The following is a 26,626-nucleotide window of genomic DNA, read 5'->3' as shown; positions in this document are numbered from 1 at the left end:
CAGTGTATATTTCTTAGTGCTGGTTCAGTAGTCAAACCAAAAACATCCCAAGGCAGCAACTATATCTTACTGTGTTTGAGTAACCATGAGGTACCCACTACAATGCTAAATATAATAGGGAGGAGAGAACTAGTTACTGATTCTGGACAAATGTACCTACCTCTCCTCAAAAATGGAGATTTTTTGCAAAACATAAAGAGAATAGTTGGAGACACAATCCAAGGGGAAAATCAAAGTCTTCTAATCTTAGACAGTAAACCAATATACATGCTAGTAGCTACCAACCATATTATTTGAAAGCTTATGAAAGTGATATCACGGATCACCATTTAATGCTATCATTATTTGAGATATAATGCAGTGATATTAATCCCTGCTTGGTTTAGTCTATATTGTGGCTATTAGGGCATTCAGAATACATCAGACAGCATATCAGAGATTATGACTATTTTCAATGTGCTTGCTCATCAGATAAAATGCTTTAAATCACCTCAGAAACTTGGATAAAATTTTAATAAAGATAAGGGACATCATCAAAAATAACATATTTTATGTTAGGAGTTATGCACACATATACAAAAATGATGCTTAAAATACTACGTTATTTATGAGGTTTCTAGAAGCTATAATTTAGGGCAATGTTCTTATTCCATTTGACCCACTCATTTAAATTTTCATAGGAAAAATTATTACTGAATATTTAATCATCGCTGCAACGTACAATGTGTCCATAAGGCTAAAAAGAACATTCATATAGGTAAGTAAAGATAGAAATATAGATGGAAACATTATAAAAGGAGCATTGAATGATTTCTACTGTACTACATCTAGAGTTAAAATCTGTGATTTATAATGAAATAAATCCATGATCTTCTGAGAAAAAAGGCTTAAATGCAACAACATTCTCTTGGCATATTATATTTATAATCTATTAGTTCCTCCATAACTTACTAAATAAGAATGACTTACTAGTGATGACATGTCTAGGCATCTCACCCTAGACAGCAGGTATATCAGTCAGAGTTTTCAGAGAGAGAGAGATTGACTATAGGGAATCAGCTAATTTCACTATGGAGGCTGAGAAGTCCCAAGACCTGCAGTCAGCAGGCTGGAGACCAAGGAGAGCCAACATGTAGTGCTGGTCGAAGTTTGAAGCCCTGAGACCAATGGTGAGGAGAGTCACTGGTGTAAGTTCTAACCTAAAAGCCATCAGACCTGAGACTCAAGAACTGAAATTTCATTTTGAGACCCAAGGTCAGAACAGACTGATATCCCAGGTCAAAGCAGTCGAGCAGAAGTTTCTTCTTGCTCAGCCCTTTTGTTCTATTCAGATGTTCAACTGATTGGATGAGACCCACTCACCCACTTTAAGAAGCCCAATCTGCTTCATTCAGTCTAAAGATTCAAATGTTAATCTCATCCAGAAACACCCTCACAGAAACACCCAGAATAACAACTGGCCAAATGCCTGGGCAGTTCATACTGGCCCACTCAAGTTCATGCATAAAATTAACCATCATACCGGGTAACACATTGAGAAATGCCTAGTCTCTGCTTCAGGGAAAAAAAGCTCTGGGAAGTCTGAAAGCACACGAGGTTCTCAGAGGCAAACTGCTAAGGAAAAATGAGAAATGAAATAATGAAAAGCACACCACTTATTTTTCAACAAACTCATTCAGCAAATCTTTACAAGGACCACATAATTCTCCCAATCATTCAACAAATATATATTGACTGCCTTGTATGGAATAGGCACAGGTCTATTTACTGGATCTTTTAGGTAGTATACTAAATAAATAGGATATGGCCCCTTCCCCAAGGAGCTCATGGTTCAGATAGACAAACAGGATAGGTAAATTGAATTTGCAACTGAACATTAAAGTTAAGATTCAGGTATTAAGTACTGGAGGCTGAAGGAATCCAGTGGTAATTTAATCCAGAAGGGACTGGAGATGGTTTTACCATGTGGACTTTGGAACTTAACTTGAGTATCCCTAAATGAGTAAAAGGTAAAAGGCTTCGTAACAAATATAAAGAATAAGTCTGAGATTTTCCAAGATCTTCTAAATTCTATGATTCAACACTCCGTTTTGTGAACATATTTTAGTGATGACGTAACTTTAATCCTCTTTGTCTATTGTCATTTAGAGTTTCTTTCCCCAAACGACTACTAAACAACAAAATTTGAAAAGGACCTTGAACTGGCAAGTATACTTTATCAAATAGGACACAAGGCCTATGCAACCTGCTTCTTTGGGACATTCAGGACCTCTTTCATTCATTAGCTCATTTTTCATTTTCTCTTTCTGGGTCAGATTTAATCTAGGTTTTTTTGTGGGTTTTTTTTTTTTTTTTTTGGTGTGAATTATATAAACTTCTTGACTGTGCCTTTTGTGGCATTAAAACACTTTAACAATATGTTTGGCCATTTTAAAGTACTCCTCATGTGCTCTTGAGTGAATTTCAAAGTGCTTCATTGAAGAACACTGTTCAGTTGACTATTAACAGTCTCCAAATTTTTCACCAGTCAGCAAAGTAGCCTTAATGAAACAGGAGACAAAAATATGTACTGCATATTTACCACATTCAAGGCATTGTGCTAAATGTTTTCATATGTGATATATCAATTAAACCTTAAGGCTGTCCTGTAAGCAAGGTGTTATTTTTTCCTGCTTTTTACAGATAAAACTTGTCAATTTCTCTTCTCTTACCTTCATTCTCAGAACTTCTAGCTTGTAGTTGGAGGTCATGGCATATAAAAATTAACACTGAGTTAGAAATTAGGAGACCCGGTTTCTAGCTGTGGCTCTGTGACACAGTGTCTGATCTTTAGAACATCACCTCCTGGATGCGTCAGTAACCTTATGTGGGAAATGAGAACATGAAAACTATAGGATATGGTATATTAGATCAAACTCCTCTCAAAAAAAAAAAAAGCATTTACTATAAGGCTGAATCTTCATACAGATATGCTTTGCCTTTAAACTCAGAGTTATGCCTAAGAGAGAATGTATAAATTAAATTTTTTTGCAAATTGACTCCTAACATATAGGTCCTAAGAGGAAGTTGCCACTTAAAAGAACCCCATAGTTAATTCTGGAAATGAGTGTATGCTCTAGCCATGAACTATTTGGGCTCAAATTTTGGATCTGTTACTTGAAAGCTATGTGACTTCAGGTAAGTTACTTAAACTCTATATGCCTCAGTTTCCCCATGTCTAACACGGAGACAACTCTTATAACCCATTTTTGAAGATTATAATGAGAATTAAATGAGTTGACATTTGCAAAGCATACATAATAGGATCTGAAACATCCGCTGAGACAAGGATGAATGCCTTAACTGTGTAAATAGCTGTTAACTTGATGTACCCATTTTGACCACTTGGATTTTTGGCATTTCAGATATTTTTTAACTGGAACACACCAATGTAGTCTTGGGAACTCCCACCCCATTAACTCAAAGTCTGATAGAGTTTCAACTTCATTCAGAGGAAAACAAATTGATTACCTCTTACTTATAAACCCACAAGGTAGAGCTATTTAAAGCTGGGGAATGTTATAACATATAATGTAACTTGCCATCACTAAAATGAATGTAGCAGTATCAATCACTACGAGTGATAAAAGATTTAAAATATATCTCAGTAATTCTGCTTATTCTAGACTACCCAAAGGAAATAATTTCAAATAAGAAAAAGATTTATTCCACAAGATATGCTTTTGTGTTGATAGTAGAAAATTGGCAGGAGGGGGTGCAATTTTATCTTTTGGGTTTCCCAGGTGGCACAGTGGTTAAAGAATCTGCCTGCCAATGCAGGAGGTGCAAGAGACCGGGGTTCGATCCCTGGGTCAAGAAGATCCCCTGGAGTAGGAAATGGCAACTCGCTCCAGTATTCATGCCTAGAAAATTCCATGAACAGAGGAGCCTGACGGGCTCTAGTTAATGGGCTGCAATGAGTTGGACACGCCTGAGTGACTGAGCACACAGCACAATGTTATCTTTGGGCTAAATATTCAAAAATAAGAATGTTAATCTGTTAGATAGCTATTAAAATTTATAAAATCACTCAGTTGTATCCAACTCTTTGTGACCCCATGGCCTATACAGTCCATGGAATTCTCCAGGCCAGAATACTGGAGTGGGTAGCCTTTCCCTTCTCCAGGGGATCCGCCCAACCCAGGGACGGAACCCAGGTCTCCTGCACTGCAGGTGGATTCTTTACCAGCTGAGCCACAAGAGAGACCCATTAAAATATATACACAAATTCTAATATTCATTTAAAACATTCAGAAGTAAACACTATGATTACAACTAAATTTTTTAAATGAAGATATATGTGGACCACCAACAACAAAATAGTACCAGGAAACTACTGGTAGTTTTTAATGTAGAAAAATATAAATTAAAATATTAGTAGTTTTTATCTCCAGTTCTCTGAGACAATAGTACTTTCTAAAATTTGTTTTCCTTCTGATTTTATGGTTTTTAAATTGATTTTAATGAACACAAATTATAAAATAAAAACAAAGAATATACCAACATAGACACTGGCAATATTCATATAGAGAAAAACTGGTCTACAAATGACCAATATACATAGTGATATAGTGATTAATGCATCCTCTGGGACCACCACTCTTTGTAACAAAATTTGCTATGTTTAAATAAACAAATGAGCAAACATAACCACTTTATCACCACAGAGACTTGAAAATGAGGTCTGGGAGAGGCTTAGGGAATGCCCGCAGGCTTGCGGGAACTGTCCGCCAGAGAGGTGCTGACAGACTGCAACCTTGGAAGCTTGTAAAATCACCCTCTGGACTTTGAAAGACCACAGACCAGTTCCCTTTCCTCTTTCCTGGTATCTCTCTCCCTTTTCACCATCTTGTACTTTTCTTCCTTCCTCTCTGTCTCCTACTTTCTCTGTCTGGTAACTATGGAGATTGGGGCAGGGGGCAAAAACATGACCCTTGGAAAGGATAGTATCTAGAGGATAGTATCCTACTATCTAGGAGAGTATCTAACCTTTGTAGATGTTTAATCATGCTGGATCATTTTTTTCCTTTCATTTTACTTCTCTAGTAAAAATTTCTTCTTTCTTTCGATTCCCTCCTCTTTTTCTCTATTTTCTTTCATTTAATCCCTGTTTCTTAGTCTCATTCTTCTTTCTTTGGGGAGAGTCACCATTTAGACAAGAAAGAAATTGATTTCTACCAGATGATTCCTTTCCTTTGAGAGGCCAAGCATTTTTTTGTAATGTCTATGCATTCACTAGAAAAAAAAAAAAAAAAAAGCAGATTGCAGGACTCTATAAATTTTCCAAGAACTTCTCTCTATCATTATCTATCAAACAGGAAATTAAAGGCACTGAATGTGCCTCAGGGTCTTAATGGCTTGATTCCGTTGAGCTGTTATATTAACAGATGACTATTTGTGGGGAAGAGAGAGGTTCCCTAAGGTATGAGGCATATAGCAATAAAATCTTACTTTGAGTTTAAAAGAATTCAAGGGACAACTGTGGAGAACACAAGACTTTACAAAGCACTTTTATTAAGAAATAATAAATACTAGGGAGATATTAGGGAGTATTAGGATATTAGGAAATATTAGCAAAGATGACATCTCATCGTTTTACGTCTTGCCTGGGAAATGGCGAGAAAAAGGAAAAGAAGGAAGGGGGGCACACGGGGAAGGAAAGAGAAACAATGTATAGTCTGCTGCAAAATGACATTCAGAACTTCCATCTTTGCAGGTGGAGAAAACAGAGTTACACAAAGATAAAGCTAACGCTCATTTTCAGATAATGACAAAGGAACTATGATGAGCAGAGAAAAGCCTTTCAGAAGCCCTCCTTTTCCACGCAAAGCCCATTCTCATAAGCAGCATTATATGGTTATATCATATGGACTGAGGCAAAAAGAGAACTGACGCAATATGAAAACTTTTTTGAACAACTGTGTTTATCTTGCTGTTTTTTTTCAGCCATTCAGTTGTGTCAGACTCTTTGTGATCCCATGGACCGCAGCACACCAGGCTTCCATGACCTTCACCATCTCCTGGAGTTTGCTCAAACTCACGTCCATTAATTTATCTTATGAGACCTTAAGGTCTGGGACTGTGGTTTCTGTATTTTAGAGAAGGAAGTAGAATCCCTTCTCTCAATAGATGTGTAATTTCTGGAGAAAAGGAATGGCATCATACTTATACTTGTGTCTCCAATGTCTATCACAGAGACTGGGATAGAGCCTAGCCCAGAAAGACACTTCACATTTATATTCAGAAGTAATACAGTCAGTTAGCTAAACTGAATGGTGACCAGGATGTGGCAAGGATAGGGGTCTGGAGATTGCTAAGTGAGAAAATAATATTATTTGGGGTTTCTGCCTTGAAAGCTCAAATAACTCAGCACCCTTCAAGCCATTACTCCATTTGGGAAAAATGAGAATAATTTAAGTATTTTTGAAACAGTCTGGCTTAAATACAAACAAGGTTTTAGACTTTGTCATACTAACTGTTTTTCAGAAAACAAAATAAATATCCATCCTAATAAGTTTATTTTCAAACTTCCCAGATAATATTGGAATGAATGCACTTTCAGAGCCTCCATACTGACATACCTCCATGAGTTTTTAATTTTTTTCAACAACTATTTAAATCCCACTTTCATTGGTAAAGATTCAACTCAAATACTCATTTTATATGTTTCCTTAAATCATTATTGTAGTTAGTAGAGTTTGACTTTGAGATCATGGGGACAAAGCTGTTTATTGTCACATCTCCAGTGTCTAGTATCTTATTGGTTGCTTGATAAGTATTTGTTGGTTGAATGGGACAATGGTATCAGTTTTTCATTCATGCTTATAAACGCTTTTTGTTTTATGATGCTTTACCAATATATAAACTGCTCCTACATTTTATATAAACACTTAGCAAAGAGGAAATAACTTTAGAGAAGTAATAATTGATCTTATAGCAAAATGAACAGTTTATCGAAAGAACTACCCCAAGAGCAAAAGAGGTAAAGAGGTTCTTCTTATAATTGATGAACCCACTCCCCACCATGAAGTTATGAAAATAACCAAGGCCATATAAAGTATCAAACATTTGATGAATACATATTTACTAAACACTGCATGTATCTCATTTAAAATGCATTCCCTCAATGAGATAGAAATATACAATGTGGTAGTTATTACTGTGGCCATTTTATCTGTGAAAAAAAGATTTAGAAAAATCATGTATTTATAAATGATACATCTAGTTTTGAAATCCAGCCTATACAATACACCACTTTCCCACATTTTGTTCTGTTGTCATGTGTCAAAGAGTGTTGAAGAACTTCGCTGGAGAAAGGCTAGAATAGAAAGCTCCATTGTTCCCATATCTACGATTCCAAGGTGGGGACCTTATATCAGCCAGCAAATAATTAACCAACTATTAAGTAAGATTATAATATAATCATCAATCCCATTATACAAGGCTTTTAAGAATTATCTTATTCAAACATACTCAGCAAAATAAAATGGAATAGACCCTCTAAAAGTATTAATTTATTTTCAAAGAGGTTTGATTTATTTTCCAAAGAACATTATCTGCCAACTCACATGACTTAAGTATTTCACTCTATTGACATGGTTCTCTCAGAAACTGACTTTGTTAAACTGGAACACCAAATGGAATAGAACTTAAAGGAAGATAAACTAATGTAATTCTCCAGCATTAAAGAAAAAGTGCTTGTAATTATACCAATTCCCTGCAATATGATCTGAAAATCAGGGAAAACTTAACAACATAAAAGAGACTTCTTTTGAATGTCCTGGGTTGAATGCATATTCAACAACATTCTGCACACCAATAGCTTATCTTATTTTATTATTAGCTTGTATTTAATTTCCCCTGGCAAATAATTCACCTTTGTAAATAATTATTTTGCACTGCAAAGCAATTCTCATATATTTATTGGAATGGATTTTAAACAGTAGCCATCGCTAAGAGGCTACTGGAACTATAATTAGAAGAGTGAGTAGCTAGATGCGTGGGGGAAGGGTCGCAAGTTGTGTGAGGAAAGGAACTAAAAAGTTAGTTACTGGTGCTGTTCAATTACATACATCTTCAGGACAGCCATGCAAACCTTCCACAACTCTCAGACCTTTTCAGGGGTTTTAAAAGGAGCATGAGGCTACTGTTTAGTATGATCAATATTTCTGGAACTAACTCTAAGGTATAGCCTATCAGATTAAGTAAAAAAATAAAAATAAAACATATATCTCTGACAGTAACTTTACCATTAAATGATTAAATGAAAAACATCATAGGAGGATGTTAGAGCTGTGGAGGATTATCTCGTCCATATCTTTCATTTTATAGAAGAAAAACCTGGGGTCAGAGAATGGAGATTCTCTAGGCACAGCCAGTATAAGACTTATGATTTTGACTCCCAATTTTCCCATTAAACCTACGCCTCCTCATAGCATCATCCATGAAGTTGACTGTGAATGTTTCAGTAACCTTACTGCCTAAGGTGCTTGTCAGCATCTGGAGCAGTCACTCGTGTTATCCTTCAGAACAGAAGAGATCGTGTGACTTCTAATCACTTACGAAAGTGAATTTTCAGTTATTTCATGTGCTGTTCTCGCTCCATCTCTTCCCCTCTCTCCTTAGAGAATCACCATAGTAGCCACAAAAGTGTTTTTACACAAACAGGCAAGACACCCCCACCACCCCCACCACCACAGCTTTGCACAATGAAAAAAAAAAAGTGAAGGCATGTACCTAAGAGTAAGGGGACGTGAACTCAGACATTAGGGGGCTAAGACTGCTCAAATTCCTAGCTCTGTAAGTCTTTCTCAGGGAGTGCCGGCTCCCAGAGTCCACCAAAAAAAGTTTCAGACGCTGAGCAAAGAATGGTAACCTGCTTCTAAAACCTTCAAACCTCATTTCCTTGGGAACACCAATCACCTTTACAAGAAATCTGGGGTGGGACAGTTATTCACGAGAAACTCACTGAATAACCGCGCCACCTCTGGATAACATTTCTGAGTGTTGATTTCAAGTGGATTGTATAAGCTCAGAGAGAAATACACAACTGGGGGCAACATGAGCTTGGCTCCAGATTTTTCTGTTTAAAATAAAAATAGGCTCCTCAGCTTGCAAAGTGCAGATTGCAAACTGATACGTTCTGTGTCATCTCAAGTCCATCCACCACTCCAGCAAACCCTGACAGTGGGTCCTGCGGGTCCGGGTGAGTTTGGAAGGAGTGACAAGTTCAGGAGCTGGCAGCCTGGCTGTCACAAGCCCAGTCGCCAGCTAAGTATAGAAAGAGATCCCAAGCCGAGAGCCACCTAATGCGTCCCCTTTCCGAGGATTTATCTGCTCTTGGAGCCTCTGTGCATTAGCGATCAGGGTCCCGTCATGAGTCACGACCGAGTTATCAAACCCAGCCACAGACGCCGGGACATCACTGAGGTCCCCGGGCCCCCAAACCCAGCCGGCTCCCAGAGAGAGCAGAACAAGTCTGAGCTCGGTCACTCTCCCAACAGGCAGACACATAAACAAACAATAAAAGGAATTGTTTGTTCCCCTCCAGGGAGGCAGCATGCATTAAAAAAAGACATGAACCTCATCCTACCTTGCATCCAAACATCAACGACAAAGTGTTGTTGGTGCAAGCAACTTTGCAGTGGCAAATCATTGGTGTAAAACAGTCAGGGTCCTTAACAACAGGGGACATTCCTTTCGAGCTGCGGCAGTGGCAGCTCGCTGGGGGACCCGACCACGGTGCTCACCCGGCACATGGAGCGACAGCCTAGAGGCGGCGGCCACTTCGATCGCTGCCCCCTGCGCCCCGCGCGGCCATCCCAGCGCCGGGGTAGAAGCCACGCCGCGGGCAAGTACCAAGCGTCTCGGGGTCTCCCTTCCCTGGGGAACGAGGCGTGGGGGGAGGGACAGAACCAAGAAGGGCTTTCCACCCCCCACTCCTTTTGGTGAATTTGGGGGAGGGAGGTAAATTAAAAAAAAAAAAAATCAAAAAATAAAAATAAAAAGGAAGCCGGGCGCTTAGAGGAGGGTTCGAAGGAGGTGGGGCAGTATTACCATGTAAAAGAATGTACCCGCCTACTCGCCCCAGTCACACAAGATTGTCATGCGAGCTGAAGGGGGCTGAAATTATTCTCCCTGAAGGGGGAAAAAAAAATACTGCAGCTCCCGGTTTGGTAAAAAGCCAATGGCTTGCTGCAATCCAGAGTCACCGTGGGGAGCGCTGGCCGGACGAGTGGGGTGGGAGGGGATGCGCGCGCGGCTCGCCAGCCTCGCCCAGCCAGCCCGCGCGCCCCGGGCCCCCCCGAGGAGTCCCGGGGTTCCAGTGGGGGTGCTTCGGGCGCTGCTGGGACCCGGAGATCTCACTGGGCTCCCCTTGCCTCTGCTGCCCTCGGAGAGACGACCTCCGAGGCCGAGCTGCCCAGGTGAGGGGAGAGGCCCGCCTGGAGCCCTACAGAGGGCATCCTCCCCTCCCTCTGACTTCAGCTTGCCTGAGTTGAGGCCGATACCGGCACCTGGGCCAGAAGTGGGCTGAAAACGGCTTCCCGAGGGCCCTACACCTCCTTGACTTCTGTGTCAGCGAGCCTACTCACGCCCTGGGTGGTAGATTTGGCCTCAGCCAGGGCTTTATCTGATACAACATTTTTTAAAATTCAAAACGGAAGAGTCCGCCCCCTCCCTACCTTGACGTCTTAGGGGCTCTAGGAAGCTCCAGAAGTATTACTGTTGCTCCGGAAGTATGAATGACAAGATTGGTGGATGCTGTATTGATTTTTTCTTTTTCTTTTCTTTTTTTTTTTTTTTAAGTGAGGCTGTCAAACTTGCAAAAGATCAAAAAAATAAAAATCAGCATGTGGCTGGCCCAGCTGCAAAATTGCTTGTCAGAGAAAAAAAAAAAAAAAAAAGAAAGAAAAGAAAATGTGATAGTAGGTTGCAGAATAGGAAATGGGTAGAACTAGCCCTCTCTGGGTGCCACCTGAGTGCTTGGCACTATGCCTCACAGATGGCTGGCGGAAAGAGAGCAAGTCATCAGGATGTGGAATCAAACTCTGGCTCTGGTGCTGAGGATGGCTTTGTGTAAGTCACAGTGTTTGAGCCTCAGTTTGCTTATGGGGCTCATTAACCCCTACCTTGCAGAGCTGTCATGAAGACTAGAGATGGTAAACAACACCTTCCTGTGGTAAGCCTTGGTAGTCCATGGTAGGGGCTCTGTCCTTAAACAGCTCGTTGTCATTCAGTTGCTCAGTAGTGTCTGACTCTGCAACTCCATGGACTGCAGCATACCAGGCTTCCCTGTCGGTCCTTCACTGTCTCCCAGAGTGTGCTCAAAATCATGTCCATTGAGTCAGTGATGTCATCCAACCATCTCATCCTCTGTTGCTCTTTCTCCTCTTGCCCTCAATCTTTCCCAGCATCAGGGTCTTTTCTAGTGAGTCAGCTCTTCACATCAGGTGGCCAAAGTACTGGAGCTTCAGCTTCAGCATCTGTCCTTCCAATGAATATTCAACTTACATAGCTTGGCTTTGTCTTAGCCCGAGAGGTAGATGTTACTGGACACATTTTTTGTAGGGAAAAATAACTGACGATCTAAGGGCTATATCACTTCCCCAAGTCACACAATCAATAAGCCATGAAGGTGAGATTCAAAGAAAATTGATGGACTATAAGAAAGCATTACCACGGGGGACATCACACATCTCTCCAGGAGCATGCTCTAAATTTTCCAGATTTATTGGAGAACAGTCAGGCTTGTCCCATTCACATAAATGTAGTCATTTCAAAAGTCTCTAAGTGGTCCATGAACTCAGATCTCACTGGAAACAGAGCAACTTAGTCTTCAATATCTATAGCAAGCTCTGCTGGAGCCATGCTATCCTGATGTAGTTTTCCCAGAACACCAGACTGCTTGTCCTCTAAATTAATAGAAGTCCAAATACCATGATGGCCTTCAACTTACAAAGTTCCAGGAAGAACAAAAGAAACAAAATAACTTGCAAGCTGTCAAGTCAAATGCAGTATCCTATAAAATTTCCCTCACCTGCTCACATCCAAAATAGCCCAGCCTCCCTCCTGTCCCAAGTTAATGGAAACCAAACCAGATCGCATCCGAATTCTGTGGAGTGGTTTTAAAAATAGAAAGAAAGAAAGAAAACAGAAAAGAATGATAAAATTTAAAAAAAAAATGCATTCTCAGGCTCACCCCTACATTCTCATTCCATAGGCCAAGAGGATATCAAGAAATCTACATTTTTAATCAGCCCCCTGATGAGAGGAATATGTGGCCTGCTTCCAAAATGAAGACCTCTTGAAGGGAAATCAATATGGAGCAAAGCATGAGCAAAGATCAGCAGGGAAAGACAGTGGAAGTTGAGGCAAATCTGGTTCTAACTGAAGAGGGCAGCTGTGTCTCAAGTTTTGTGATTATGACACTAAATGCAGGCGTCCTTTCCTAGTTGATTTCTCTAACAGGAATTGGGGTTAATTCAATCCAGTGCATATCTAGGGGCCGCCAGGTCTCAGGAGGTGACACATGTGTGTGCTCAAACACGCCAGGGCACATTGTAGGGGTAGAACTCTGCTCTGGTGCCTTCTGGGTAATCTTAAAGTCACGTTCACAGACTAAGTGTATCCCTCAGCATTTTTTCCCTTTCTGTTAGCATAAAATGTGTGATTGTATGAGCATTTCCACCTACAGAGCATCTATAATTATGGCTGTTTTTCCAAAGGAGAATGGATTCTAAAAGAGTTGTACAATATTTCCCTTATTCATTAGCCTATAATTTGGATTTCAAACACCCCAAAAGTATTGTATGCTCTATATTGTGATGTTCCAATAATAACTAACACAGTCTTTCCCTAATGAATTACCCAGGCTAAGGCTGACCTCCTATTCTAGGGCAGCATTACAGGCTGCTAGGCTCAAGTCATTTCCCATTTTACAGCTTGTGCTGGTTTAGGTTAACAAAGACAAATGACAAAATATAAAGGAGAATGTATATTTCATTTCTTGATCTTCTATTGTTTAATCATTGAAACTTCATTGATTATACCTCTCTCTCCACACACACACACACATGTGTGTGTCTATGTGTATCTGTTATCTGTTCATATACATCTGACAAAATGATTTTCCTTAATTCTTGTCTCTTGATAAGAGCTCTGGAGTGAAGTGAAAGTGGGGGAGGAGAGAAAATGTTGTTTCCATGACAATGCATTCCTTAGTTACAGGCAGTAACCACTATGGTTAACAAAATGAATCACTGTTACCTTAAGATATGAACACACTGCATTATTGGTCTGAAAAGCTAATTTGGGAGTATACTGCATGGGGGTGTACTGCAGTAATTTTAGGAGAAGATATTACTAGGGAATGCCAGGAGATGATGCACTGATTTTAATAGTCAAAATAACCACCCTTAATTACCTCAGTGATTGGTAACACTTACAGTTCTTAATAACCATCACCTTTGCAAAATAATACGTGACGATTACACACTCTTAGACATTTTTCCTTCTTACAACTTTTCTCAAAATAGACTCACAATCATAAAAGTCAGGATTATCAAAAAATATGATCAGGGTTTAATTTTATTCTTTTATTTATTGCTATCATTATTATTCCTAACCCAAAATCAGGACAAGGCAAGAGGTATTAGTTATTGACCTAGCTTTTTTCTTCCTTTATTGAGCCCTTCCACAGCAATTTTTTTAAGAAGAGGTGGTTCATGGTGGAAGGGAAAATAGTGTAATGGACACCAGGAGCCACGGTGTTTCTTCCTACTGACTGTGTGACTTTGAGCAAGTTACTCAGACTCTCTGAGCCACAATTCCCTTGTCCATTAAGATAAAATGGGTACACTAGAGTATCTCTAAGTTTACTTTCAGTGCTGAAGTTCTCTGAGTGGTTCTTACAAATAAAGGATCTGAAAGATGTAAAGGAAATTTGAGAAGACATTCAGTCACCGGTCTCAGAAAATAAACTCTTCTATAGTGCTTATTATTTGATATGCTTTACTATATTATTTAACTTATATGCAGAATACATCATGAGAAATGCTGGGCTGGATGAAGCACAAGCTGGAATCAAGATTGCCAGGAGAAATATCAATTTACCTCAGATATGCAGATGACACCACCCTTATGGCAGAAAGTGAAGAAGAACTAAAGAGCCTCTTGATGAAAGTGAAAGAGGAGAGTGAAAAAGTTGGCTTAAAGCTCAATATTCAGAAAACTAAGATCATGGCATCTGGTCCCATCACTTCATGGCAAATAGACGGGGAGACAGTGGCTGACTTTATTTTTCTGGGCTCCAAAATCACTGCAGATGGTGATTGCAGCCATGAAATTAAAAGATGCTTACTCCTTGGAAAGAAAGTCATGACCAACCTAGATAGCATATTAAAAAGCAGAGACATTACTTTGCCAACAAAGGTCTGTCTGGTCAAGGCTATGGTTTTTCCAGTGGTCATGTATGGATGTGAGAGTTGGACTGTGAAGAAAGCTGAGCACCGAAAAATTGATGCTTTTGAACTGTGGTGCTGGAGAAGACTCTTGAGAGTCCCTTGGACTGCAAGGAGATCCAACCAGTCAATCCTAAAGGAGATCAGCCCTGGGTGTTCATTGAAAGGACTGATGCTGAAGCTGAAACTCCAATACTTTGGCCGCCTGATACGAAGAGCTGACTCATTTGAAAAGACCCTGATGCTGGGAAAGATTGAGGGCAGGAGGAAAAGGGGACGACAGAGGATGAGATGGTTGGATGGCATCACCAACTTGATGGACGTGGGTTTGGGTGGACTCCGGGAGTTGGTGATGGACAGGGAAGCCTGGTGTGCTGCGGTTCATGGGGTCGCAAAGTGTCGGACACGACTGAGCGACTGAACTGAACTGAACTGGACTGAACTATAGTGTTTGGTATATGTACTGTTATCAATTCAGCAGTGTGCTGAACCCAGATTCTACCCTTGAGAGCCAACTGTACCTAATTCCAACCTTTCATGATATCATGCTGGTAGTTTGAAATCAGCCATGGAGGAAGTATTTCCACATAAATTGGAAAACACTATATATCAAGACTTTTATTTTCCTTCAGAGAAGCATCTGTCGGCACAGCACTGGTTTAAATACTTTATCTACATTAACTTTTTTAATCCTCACAACCTCTCAAATTTACACACACACAAAAACAGGAAACTGAATCACAGAGAAATTAAATAATTTTCCCAAGCTAACAAAATTGATAGACAAGTAAACTAAATGAATTAACTAACAAAAAAGCCTTGATGGCTTGCAATAACAAATGTTTATTTCTTCCTTATGTGAGACATCCTTCATAGTGTGACCCTGACTCTAACCCATGTTGTCCCATGAACAGAAGAGCAGCCTCTATCAGGGGCATGATGTTTTCAGGGCGGAAGTAAAAAAAAAAAAAAAGTGATCAGTGACTGAGTATGCAGTGGATCTTAACATTTCTATTCAGATATGAAAACATATCCCTGTTCAAATTTTATTAGCCAAGACATGTCATGTGGCCAAACCCAACGCCAGTCAGGTGGGGAAGGATAATCCTTTCACAGTGAGGAAGAAGAACGTTTGGGAACAATAATTTACTAAATAGTAGCTTAGCTGGGTGATAGAATTGGGATTTGAACCCAAGAAATCTGATGTGATGAGCCAAGTTCTTAATAAGTAGGCCATTCTGCCTGTGACAGCCAACACATCTTTATTTTTCACCTATTTTTCATATTAGGGTTTTAATAACTCTTTAAGGGAGTGACTCCTATTTAAAAAAATCATGGTAGACACAGAAAACCTAAGAACTTTGGAGCGAATCAGATGTGCTTGGTTTGGCACTATTCGCTATGCAATTTCAACCTTCAATTATTTTCCCTATACTCCCCTTCCCTACAAATGACTGTCCACTTATTTTCACTTAATGTTTAGTACACATGTCTTCAGGTAATTAATTTATCAATAACTTCATAACACAAACTACATTTTTATCATTGAGCTTCTTGAAATTAAGGTGAAGAGGCATATGAACATGTCTTTCTGCCATCAATGAGTTTATAAACTAATTGACAATATTGTCATAAAATAAAAACAGTATCTATGACAGGAAGAAAATATATATACAATTAAGTACTAAAATGTACTTGAAGTCCATACAATTATTTGACCCATCTAGTTAACTTCTCTGTAGTATCATTCCTTGTTCTTTAACTGGTATTGCTATAAGGCTTAAATGAGATAATGTGTTTCAAAATGTCCACTCCTCTTATCTGGTTTGTGATAAATGCTCAGTAAGCTGGAGACACTTTATGTTGATTTCCTAACTTTATTTTCCCCCCAATAAAAGTTAACTGGAAAGAATAAACCCATTAGACGTACCCAATATGTATAATCTCTTTATACAGAACTCTTTAACTTTTCTTCACAATTTTATTCTCCAAAGACTCTTCAGGCCCTTTCTTGGGTTTTCCACATTCCTCTTACTGAGGAACACACAACTTCAGTGAGGGTTTGTGTTAGAGTCAGGACCCATGAAACTGACTCTGAAATCTATCATGCCTTCCCTGTGATTATTGCTTCTTAGTCTCCTCTATAATTTCTGAATGTTCTCCTTCTATTCACCTGCCACCAGGTACAGACCCCTTTGGACCAGTCATGCTTAGTGACTAGTTGGCCATTATCTGAGGCATACATGCCATGTTTGGTTGACCTTTACTTGGAATAATTTTCTTATTTATAGTTTGGAATGATAGAGGCAATAAATGAATTAATAAAGAACAATTAAATATATGGGTTAAGCCAGCCTTTCCATAGCTACCGTGTAGGCTCTTGGTGAACTAATGTAGATCATTGTTTGTCTTTTAATTCAGTCCTTGGCCCCCAACTTCCTCAATGAAAGGAATACAACCCTTATTGAGAAAATGTCATCCCATTAATTCAGAATCAATATTACCATTTTGTTTTAGCAGTATGAATTTTGAACTAATAGCTGTCCTTAGTTTCAGTAAGATAAGGCACAATTTTGCCTCTAAGACGTCTCATGATATTCCACTTTCACTCGAAGTGCCATTTTGAGAAAAGCAACTCCAAAATATCACCCTCTGCACCACCTGTGAAAGTATCCTAAATAGGAAAAATCAAATGAAAAAGAACTCTGCTTAGGTCTTTTTGTTTACCAAATTTGATTTCAGTGTTGAAAGAATAAGGCTTGGGTCCTGGGTTCTAATCTTAGCTTTGATACTTACTATGTAGTTCTGAGTTAACCAGTTATTCTCTTTGACAGTTAATTTTCTCATCCATTAAAAAAGGAGAGGGGTGTTAAATAACACCTATATTACAGGGTTGCTTTGAGAATTAATTAAAATATAATGTATGAAAGTACCTGTCTAAGTTCCTGGCATGCATTTTTTTTTCCATTTTCAAAGACAGCATTTATTTTTAGCAGTATTTTTTTCTAAATACAAAGCTAAAAGTTTAGTATAAAAATAATTTTGAATAGAAATTATTGTCAATAGAAAATATCGTCAGGTACAACAAAAGCAACTTGAAAGTGCTCACAACTCCATTGCTAGTGGTAAGTAACCCTAATACTTTGGAGGATGTGGTGTGCTATGCTAAGCTGCTTCAGCTGTGCCCTACTCTTTGCCATGCTATGGAATATAGCCCACCAGTCTCCTCTGTCCATGTGATTCACCAAACAAGAATACTGGAGTGGGTTGAATGCCCTCCTCCAGGAGATCTTCCTGATTCAGGGATTGAACCCCTTTCGCTGGTGTCTCCTGCATTGGCAGGTGGGTTCTTTACCACCGTGCCACCTGGGAAGCCCAAAAGAGAGTCACAAGTGTGTGCGTGTGTATACACACGCACACATTTGTGTGTTAGTTGCTCAGTCATGTCCAACTCTTTTCAATCCCATGGCCTATAGACCACCAGGCTCCTCTGTCCATGGAATTCTCCAGGCAAGAATACTGGAGTGGGTAGCCATTCCCTTCTCCAGGGAATCTTTCCAACCCAGGAATCTAACCCAAGTCTCCTGCATCTCCTGCACTGCAGGCAAATTCTTTTACTGTTTGAACCACTAGAGGCCCACTTTAGAGGTTCAGTTCAGTTCAGTTCAGCTCAGTTGCTCAGTTGTGTCTGACTCTTTGTGATCACAAGGACTGCAGCACACCAGGCTTCCCTGTCCATCACCAACTCCCAGAGCCCACTCAAACTCATGTCCATCGCATGGGTGATGCCATCCAACCATCTCATCCTCTGTCATCCCCTTCTCTTCCTGCCTTCAATCTTTACCAGCATCAGGGTCTTTTCCAAAGATTCAGTTATTTGCATCAGGTGGCCGAAGTATTGGAGTTTCCGCGTCAGCATCAGTCCTTCCAATGAATATTCAAGACTGATTTCCTTTAGGATTGACTGGTTGAACCTCCTTGCAGTCCAAGGGACTCTCAAGAGTCTTCTCCAACACCACAGTTCAAAAGCATCAATTCTTCAGCGCTCAGCTAACTTTGGAGGTTACACTTCCACTAATGCTTCAACAAAATTGTGTTTAAATTGTGTATAATTGTGCAGGCTAATTTAGAAAATAATATACCTTTGACACCTATCCATGTTTTTAGGAAGCAGTCTTCCCATAAAAATACCATCAATAATGGCACAGTATATTAATATTTCATGGCATATTTCACAAGCTCTTTTTTGGCAGGGGTCAAAACTATTTCTGAATTCAATATCAAGAGAAAAACGGAAATGTTCTTGTGGACAAATATTTGCACATATCCATAACAAAATTATTAGGCTAAAACTTATAGATAAGGAACTATTAGTGTAAAAAGCATGAACATTTAGGCAATTTTAATGTATAATAGTCAATTTATGTTTGTATTAATTTCTATTTCCATTAAAATTTTGTAGGACTCATTGTTATTCTCCATAAATAACACACTATAGGAGCTACTTCAGCCAAACTCTGGTGGTAGATTTTTATCTGTCTGAAGATGTTATTTTTATTTTATTTGGCTATTTTATTGGTTTTTGCATGATTGTTGTTGTTAATTGCTGAGTTGTATCCCACTCTTTTGCGACCCCATGCACTATAGCCTACTAGTCTCCTCTGTGCATGGAATTTCTCAGGTAAGAATACTGGAGTGGGGTGCCATGTTCCTTCTCCAGGGGATCTTCCCCAACCCAGGAATCGATGACAGCTTAGTTCAGTATAAATGATTGGCTGCCAGTTATTTTCTCCCAGTATTTTGTAGAGTCAATTCAGTTGCCTTTTCTCTGTAAGTGTTCAATTGCTTCCTACTGATCAAGTTTATTTGTTGTTCTGGCGTTCTGGAGATTCACCTCAATGTAATTAGATATAGAGTTCACCTTCTTTATCCTCTTTAGGTCTTCTTTTGATTGCTGCATGCACAGATTCATGTCTTTAATAAGTTACTTAAAAAATGGGAAGGCATACCACTTTGCATTTTTCTCTCCCTCATGCTATCCTTTCCCCACTCCACCTTAAACTGCAATCACATACGCATTTGCTGTTGTGGTTGTTTAGTTGCTAAATCATGTCTGACTCTCTGCAACCCCGTGGCCTGTAGCCTGTCTGGCTCCTCTGTCCATGGGATTTCCCAGACGAGAACACTAGAGTAGGCTGCCATTTCCTTCTCCAGAGGATCTTCCGACCCAGGTACTGAACTGGCAACTCCTTCATTAGCAGGCAGATTCTTTACCACTGACCCACCAGGAAGCCCCAGATTTATATTTATTTTCCTTTGTTTCTTATACTTTTTATCTCTTTAGCTGCCTGTGCTGCACTGTGGGTAATTTCTTCACAGATCTTTCCATTTCTTAATTTTGTCTTCAGTTCTTTGAAAAACATTTGTATTGTTTTAAATTTCAGTTGCTATACTTTCAGTTCTGAAAGTTCTATTGTTTTTTTTGAGATATCATTGAGAGATGATATTGTGTATGTTTAAGGTACACAAGGGGCTTCCATGGTGGCTCAGATGGTAGAGAATCAGCCTGCAATGCAGGAGACCCAAGTTTGATTTCTGGGTTAGGAAGATCTCCTGGAGAAAGGAATGGCAACCCACTCCAGCGTTCTTGCCTGGAGAATTCCATGGACAAAGGAGCCTGGTGGGCTCCAGTCCATGGGGTCACAAAGAGTCAGACACAGCTGAGCGACTAAGCGTGCAAACACAGACAGAGGGTACACAATGTATTCATACACTTACATATTGCCAAATGATGACCTCTGTGGTGTTAAGGAACACCTCTGTCACCTCACATAATCACCAGTTATTTTCTGTGGTGAGAACATTTAAGATCTACTCTTTTAATAACTCTCAAGTATCTAGTACAGTATTATGAGCTATAATCACCATACTATACATTAGATCCCCCAAACATATTTATCTTACAACTGAAATTTTGTCCCCTTTGACCAACATCTCCCCAATTCCCCCGCTCTCCAAGCTTTGGTAACTACTATTCGACTCCCACCTTGTATGAATTTGGCTTTTTTGGATTACATATGTAAGTAATACCAACTGTATTTATCTGCCTCTGACATATTTCACTTAGTATAATACCCTCCAAGGCCATTCATATTCTTGCACATGGCAGGATTTCCTTCTTTTCTATGGCTGAATAATATTCTATCACATATACATTCCATTATGTTTATTATAGAGAGACACGTATGACATAGCTTCTCTGCACTATTCATCTGTTGGAGGACACTTAGGTTGCTTCCATATGTTGGCTATTGTGAATAAGGCTACCATGAACTTGGGGCTGCAGATGTATCTTGAATATCCCTTTTCCTTTCCTTTGGATATACACCCAGAAGTAGGATTTCTAGTAATTCACTTCTTAAGTTTTTGTGGAACCTTCATACTGTTTTCACAGTAGCTATGCTCCACCAACTTACATTTTCACCAACAGTAGACAGGGATTCCCTTTTCTCCACATCTTCACTAAGACTTGATATCTCTTGTCTTTTTTGATGATAGCAGTTCCAACAGGTATGAGGTGATAACCTCACTGTGGTTTTGATTTGCATTTCCCTAGTGATTAGTGATCTTGAGCAAATTTTAATGTACCTGTTGTCATCTGTATGTCTTCCTTGGATCTTTTCAGTTTCTCTGCCCATTTTTAATTGGACTGTTTACTTGTTTTTGCTACTGAGTTGTATGAGTATATATATTTTGAATATTAACCACTTACTAAATATATTATTTGCAAACATTCCTTCAATTCTGTAGACTGGCTTTTTGTTTTTTGGTTGTTTCTATTGCTGACCTGGCACTTATTAATGAATGTTTAACAATATTCATTTGTTCATTCATTCATTCCTTTATTTATTTGTTCATTATATACCAAAACTAGCTAAGAAACTTCTCTCAAATACATGGCAACCAAACACAGCAAAATTCCTATGAAATTACTAATTCTATTTTTATACTATCTGCCCATCTGTGAAACAAAGGCCAATTGTTCATTGTCAAAAAAAGTGCTAAAAAGAGCTCAACTTTGAGAGCACAATTCAAGGGAAGAGTGTGTCAAAAACATGGCTCATTTTAAATAGTTTTATACTGCGACTGTGCTTCTTTACTACAAATAGATTTTCCTTATCACCTTCCTTTTCTGAAGAATAGTTGGCTCTTCTAACTGCAAGAACTAAATGAGGTGACTTACCCTGAAGAACACCACTCTATTAAGTTGCAAGCAGGGACCCTCAATGAAATGATTATGCAATGAAACAATTGCTCTCTAGAAACTATGAAGACATTAGATCTCTCTTACAATGTCCAGCTATAAACCAAAGAATTAAGAGTATGACACAATTATCTCTTTCTGTCTTAATAAGCTGCAAGCGTGCTTAAGTCCTTGATGGCACTGAATTATAAATATAACTTAACTAGATTTCCATTTCCTGTTTGCTTAAAATAAGAACATTGTAGGAAAAGGATCTTTTGGTACAAGGTGTGAATTATTCCTATTATAAAAATGCTAGTGCTCTCTTCCTACATTACAAGCACAATTGTCTCAATATAATATATTGGAAAATCTGAATTGTGTTTGCTAAAGTTGATAGTATATGACTATAGAAAAGACTTGCTAGGTTCATGATGTTAAGCACATTCACCTCATTTCCTCTTTTTGGTTCCCAATTACTATTTGATTATTCAAGAATTCATTCAACAAATATTTTCATGTGTCTTTTATATATTATAGACTGTATGTTAACTTTGGAATACAAGTGCAGATCAATCCAGTCTTGGCCTCATGGAGATTACACACCAGTGAGGAAGGCAGATTGGGTAAGTGCCTTGAGTATATCTACATGACTCAGTGAGAACATACAGGGGAAATCTCAGCTAATAACAGAGTTTGTAAAAGAAGGAATAATTGGGAAAGTGATAACTGAGCTGACATCAGGAGGATGACTGGGAATTTACTATACAAATGGAGGAAGGAAAAAGAATCTAAAATAGAAGAAACAGAACGCACAACACTTGGGGCCAGAAAACAAAGACTGCAGGAATGAACTGAGATAATCTCAGAGGCGCTAAAACACAGAAAACAAGGGGAAACATCAAATGAGAAGAGGCTGAAAAAAGCAGAGGTCAGATTAGGAAGGCTACATTTAAGATTTATGTTATACTCTAAAAGTCTTAGGAAACTACGTAAGAGATATTTTAAAGCAGCTTTGTTCAAGTATAACTACAAATATTCAAAGTGTACAATTTTTTTTTTTTTTGGTCATACATTGATATGAATCAGCCATAGATTTACACGTATTCCCCATCCCAATCCCCCCTCCCACCTCCCTCTCCACCCGATTCCTCTGGGTCTTCCCAGTGCACCAGGCCCGAGCACTTGTCTCATGCATCCCACCTGGGCTGGTGACCTGTTTCACCATAAATAGTATACATGCTGTTCTTTTGATTTAATAGGATTCAACATATGTATACATCCATGAAGCCATCAGCACAATCGAGATAGTAAACAAATCTATGACCCTCTAAAGCTCCCTCATGCTCCTTTCTAGACCCTGCCCCTAAACCTCTTCCCTACTTCCCCATCTCAAAGCAAACACAGATCTGCTTTCTGTCATTATAGATTAGTTCACATTTTCTAGAAATTTATATAAACGATACTAGGCAGTATGTGCTTTTTTGTCTGATTATTTTTTTCACTCAGTATATCTATTCTGAGAATCATCTAGGCTGTTGCATCTGTCAACAATTCATTTCTATTTTATTTATTTCTGAATAATATTCCACTGTAAAGATACACTCTAATTTATTTATCTATTTATCTGTTAATGGATATTTGGATTGTTTCCAATTTTTGGCTTTATAACTGCTATGAATATTTGTCTATGTCTTTGGACAGATACATATTTATTTTGCTATTGAATTGGCATAAGGTGATGACATGGCATATGTATGTTTACATTTCTAAAAAATTGTCAAACTAGTTTCCAAATTGGTTGTACCATTTCACATTCCCACCAATAGTGTATGAGAATTCCAGTCCATTCAGATCTAAATCAACATTTGCTATGGTCACTCAATTTAATTTTAGCCATTCTCATAGATGTATAGTAGTATCCTGCTGTAATTTTAATTTGCATTTCTAATGGTTTTGAACATCTTTTCTGCACTTGCTGCTTGTATGTCTTTTTTGGTAGTTTCTATTCAAATCTTTGGTCATTTTTGAAAGTGAATTGTTTCTTATTTTTGATTTTTAAGAGTTCTTTATTTTATATATCCTGGATTAAAGCTCTTGATTAGATATATGATTGCACATAGTTTTTACACTCTATAATTTTTTAAAATTCTGTTAAAATTTTTAATTCTATCTTTGTCAAATTTATTACAAAATCTTGAAGAAGTTTTTAAGAATTTTAAGTTTACATTTTACATTTAGGTCTATGATAAATCTGGGGTTAATTTTTATATACAGCATGAGGTTTGAATCCAAGTTTATAGTTTTTACATGTGACTGTCCAATTGTTCCAGCACCATTTGCTGAAATGACTATCCTTTCTCAACTGAATTGTGTGCCTTTGTTAAAAATCAGTTGTCCTTATACATGTTTTATTTCTGGACAATCAGTTCTTTTCTATTGATCTAAATGTTTACCTTTACACAAACATTATCTTTACATCAGCTTTCTTTCAGGGATCTTTTGAATCTCCTAGATGCTTTGAATATTCCACACGAATTTCAGAATTAGCTTGTTGATATCTACAAGCTTTTCTATTCAAATTTTGATATGATTTTTTTGGATCTCTAGATAAGTTTGGAGACAATGAATAACTTAACAGTATTTTGTCTTCCAACTCAGGAGAAAAGTATCTACTCATTTATTTAGATCACCTGTAATTTTCCTCAGCAATATTCTGTAATTTTTGAATGTATAGTTCTTTTACATCTTTCATCAAATTTAATTCTATTTCATATCATACGTTATCATAAATGGAACTGCTTTAATGATTTCAATTTCTGACTGTTCACTATTAGTATTTTGAGTGTTGTATATTGACTTTTATGCTGCAAATTTGCTAAACTCACCAATTTATCTGGTAGCTTTTTTGTTATTTTTAATTCCATGAGAACATATCATGTCATCTGCAAATAAAAAGTCATGCTTCTTCTTTTGTTACTTTTTCTTACTGAAGATGCTAGTAGAACATCCAGATACTAGTGCATGGAAGTAGTAAGGGTGGATATTTCTCCTGTCTAGTACTGGATCTTAGGGGAGATTATTCGGTCTTTCACTTTTAAGTATGTTATTTGCTTACAAGTATGCTTAAGTATGTTTTTCACAGATCTTTTTTTTTTTTTTTATTCAGTTAAGAAAAGATTCCTTTATTTTGTTGAGAGTATTTTTTAAACCAGAAATTGATACTAGATTTTCTCAGATTTTTTTTCCTACATCTATGGAGGGGATAATTTTTCTTAGTTTATTAAAAGGAGATTTTTGAATATTAAACAATCCAATGTTCTTGGGATAAACTTCACTTGGTCATGACATATTTTAATTCTAATATGGTACTGGATGCCATCTGATAAGGTTTTGTTTAGAATTTATGTTTCTGAGGGATATTAGTCTATAGTAATTTTTTCTTATATTTGTTTGTATATGATATCAAGGCAGCATTGGCTGGGAAGGTACTGGAATGAGTTGGAAGGTATTGTCCCCTCCCATATTTAAACAGTTTGCATTGAACTGGTATCATTTCTTCACTAAATGTTTGGTAGAATTAATCAGAATGAAGCCATCTGGACCAGAAGTGTATCAGTTAAGTTCTGTTCAGTCACTCAGTCATGTTTGACTCTTTGCAACCCCATGGATTGCAGCAAGTCAGGCTTTCCTGTCCATCACCAACACTCGGAGCTTGCTCAAACTCATGTCCATCGAGTTGGTGATGCCATCTAATCATCTTATCCTCTGTCATCCCCTTATCGTCGCGCCTTCAATCTTTCCCAGCAACAGGGTCTTTTCCAATGAGTCAGTTCTTCACATCAGGTGGCCGAGGTACTGGAGCTTCAGTTCAGCATCAGTCCTTCCAATGAATATTCAGAGTTGATCTCCCTTAGGATGGACTGGGTGGATTTCCTTGGAGTCCAGGGACTGTCAAGAGTCTTCTCCAACATCACAATTAAAAAGCATCAATTCTCCAGTGCTGGCTTTCTTTATGGTCCAACTCTCACATTCATACATGACTACCGGAAAAACCACAGCTTTTGACTAGACAAAACTTTGTTGGCAAAGTAATGTCTTTGCTTTTAAATATGCTGTCTAGGTTGGTCATAGCTTTTCTTCTAAGGAGAAAGCGTCTTTTAATTTCATGGCTGTCGTTGCCATCTGCAGTGATTTTGGAGCCTCTCCAAAATGAACTCTGTTACTGTTTCCACTGTTTCCCCATCTATTTGCCATGAAGTGATGGGCCTGGATACCATGATCTTCACTTTTTGAATGCTGAGTTTTAAGCCAGTTTTTTCACTCTCCTCTTTCACTTTCATCATGAGGCTCTTTAGTTCCTCTTCACTTTCTGCCATAAGCGTGGTGTCATCTGTGTATCTGAGGCTATTTATATTTTTCCTGGCAGTCTTGCTTCCAGATTGTGCTTCATCCAGCCCAGCATTTCTCATGATGTACTCTGCATATAAATTAAATAAACAGGGTGACAATATATAGCCTTGATGTACTCCTTTCCCGATTTGGAACCAGTCCATTGTTCTACATGCAGTTCTAACTGTTGCTTCTTGACCTGGATACAGATTTCTCAGGAGGCAGGTAAGGTGGTCTCGTATGCCCATCTCTTTAAGAACTGTCCACAGGTGGTTGTGATACACACATTCAAAGTTTTGGCATAGTCAATAAAACAAAGTAGATGCTTTTCTGGAAGTCTCTTGCTTTTTCGTTGATCCAACAGATGTTGGCAACTTGATCTCTGGTTCCCCTGCCTTTTCTAAATCCAGCTTGAACATCTAGAAGTTCTCGGTTCACACACTGTTGAAGCCTGACTTGGAGAATTTTGAGCATTACTTTGCTAGCATGTGAG

The 26,626-nt window shown here is 38.5% G+C and overlaps 1 protein-coding gene across 21 annotated transcripts in view; it reads right to left on the bottom strand.

Moving 5' to 3' along the window:
* DLG2 (discs large MAGUK scaffold protein 2) overlaps window positions 1–26,626 on the bottom strand; it is a 2,236,304-nt gene that overhangs the window by 1,378,580 nt on the left and 831,098 nt on the right. For 2 of the 21 annotated variants that reach the window (XM_043451491.1, XM_043451492.1), the window contains exon 1: window positions 9,632–9,978. The exons of 18 other annotated variants lie outside the window; for them this stretch is intronic. In XM_043451491.1, coding sequence (XP_043307426.1) covers window positions 9,632–9,733 — 102 coding nt within the window. In that variant the 5' untranslated portion in view covers window positions 9,734–9,978. Of the gene's footprint in view, window positions 1–9,631; window positions 9,979–26,626 lie in introns of those variants that run through there. One more of the 21 variants, XM_043451495.1, reaches the window with a different exon arrangement.

This window comes from Cervus canadensis, chromosome 29, assembly GCF_019320065.1.
Source record: "Cervus canadensis isolate Bull #8, Minnesota chromosome 29, ASM1932006v1, whole genome shotgun sequence".
Lineage (NCBI taxonomy): Eukaryota > Metazoa > Chordata > Mammalia > Artiodactyla > Cervidae > Cervus > Cervus canadensis.
The sequence above is the reverse complement of the archived record's forward strand: the minus strand, read 5'-3'. Positions and strand labels throughout refer to the sequence as shown.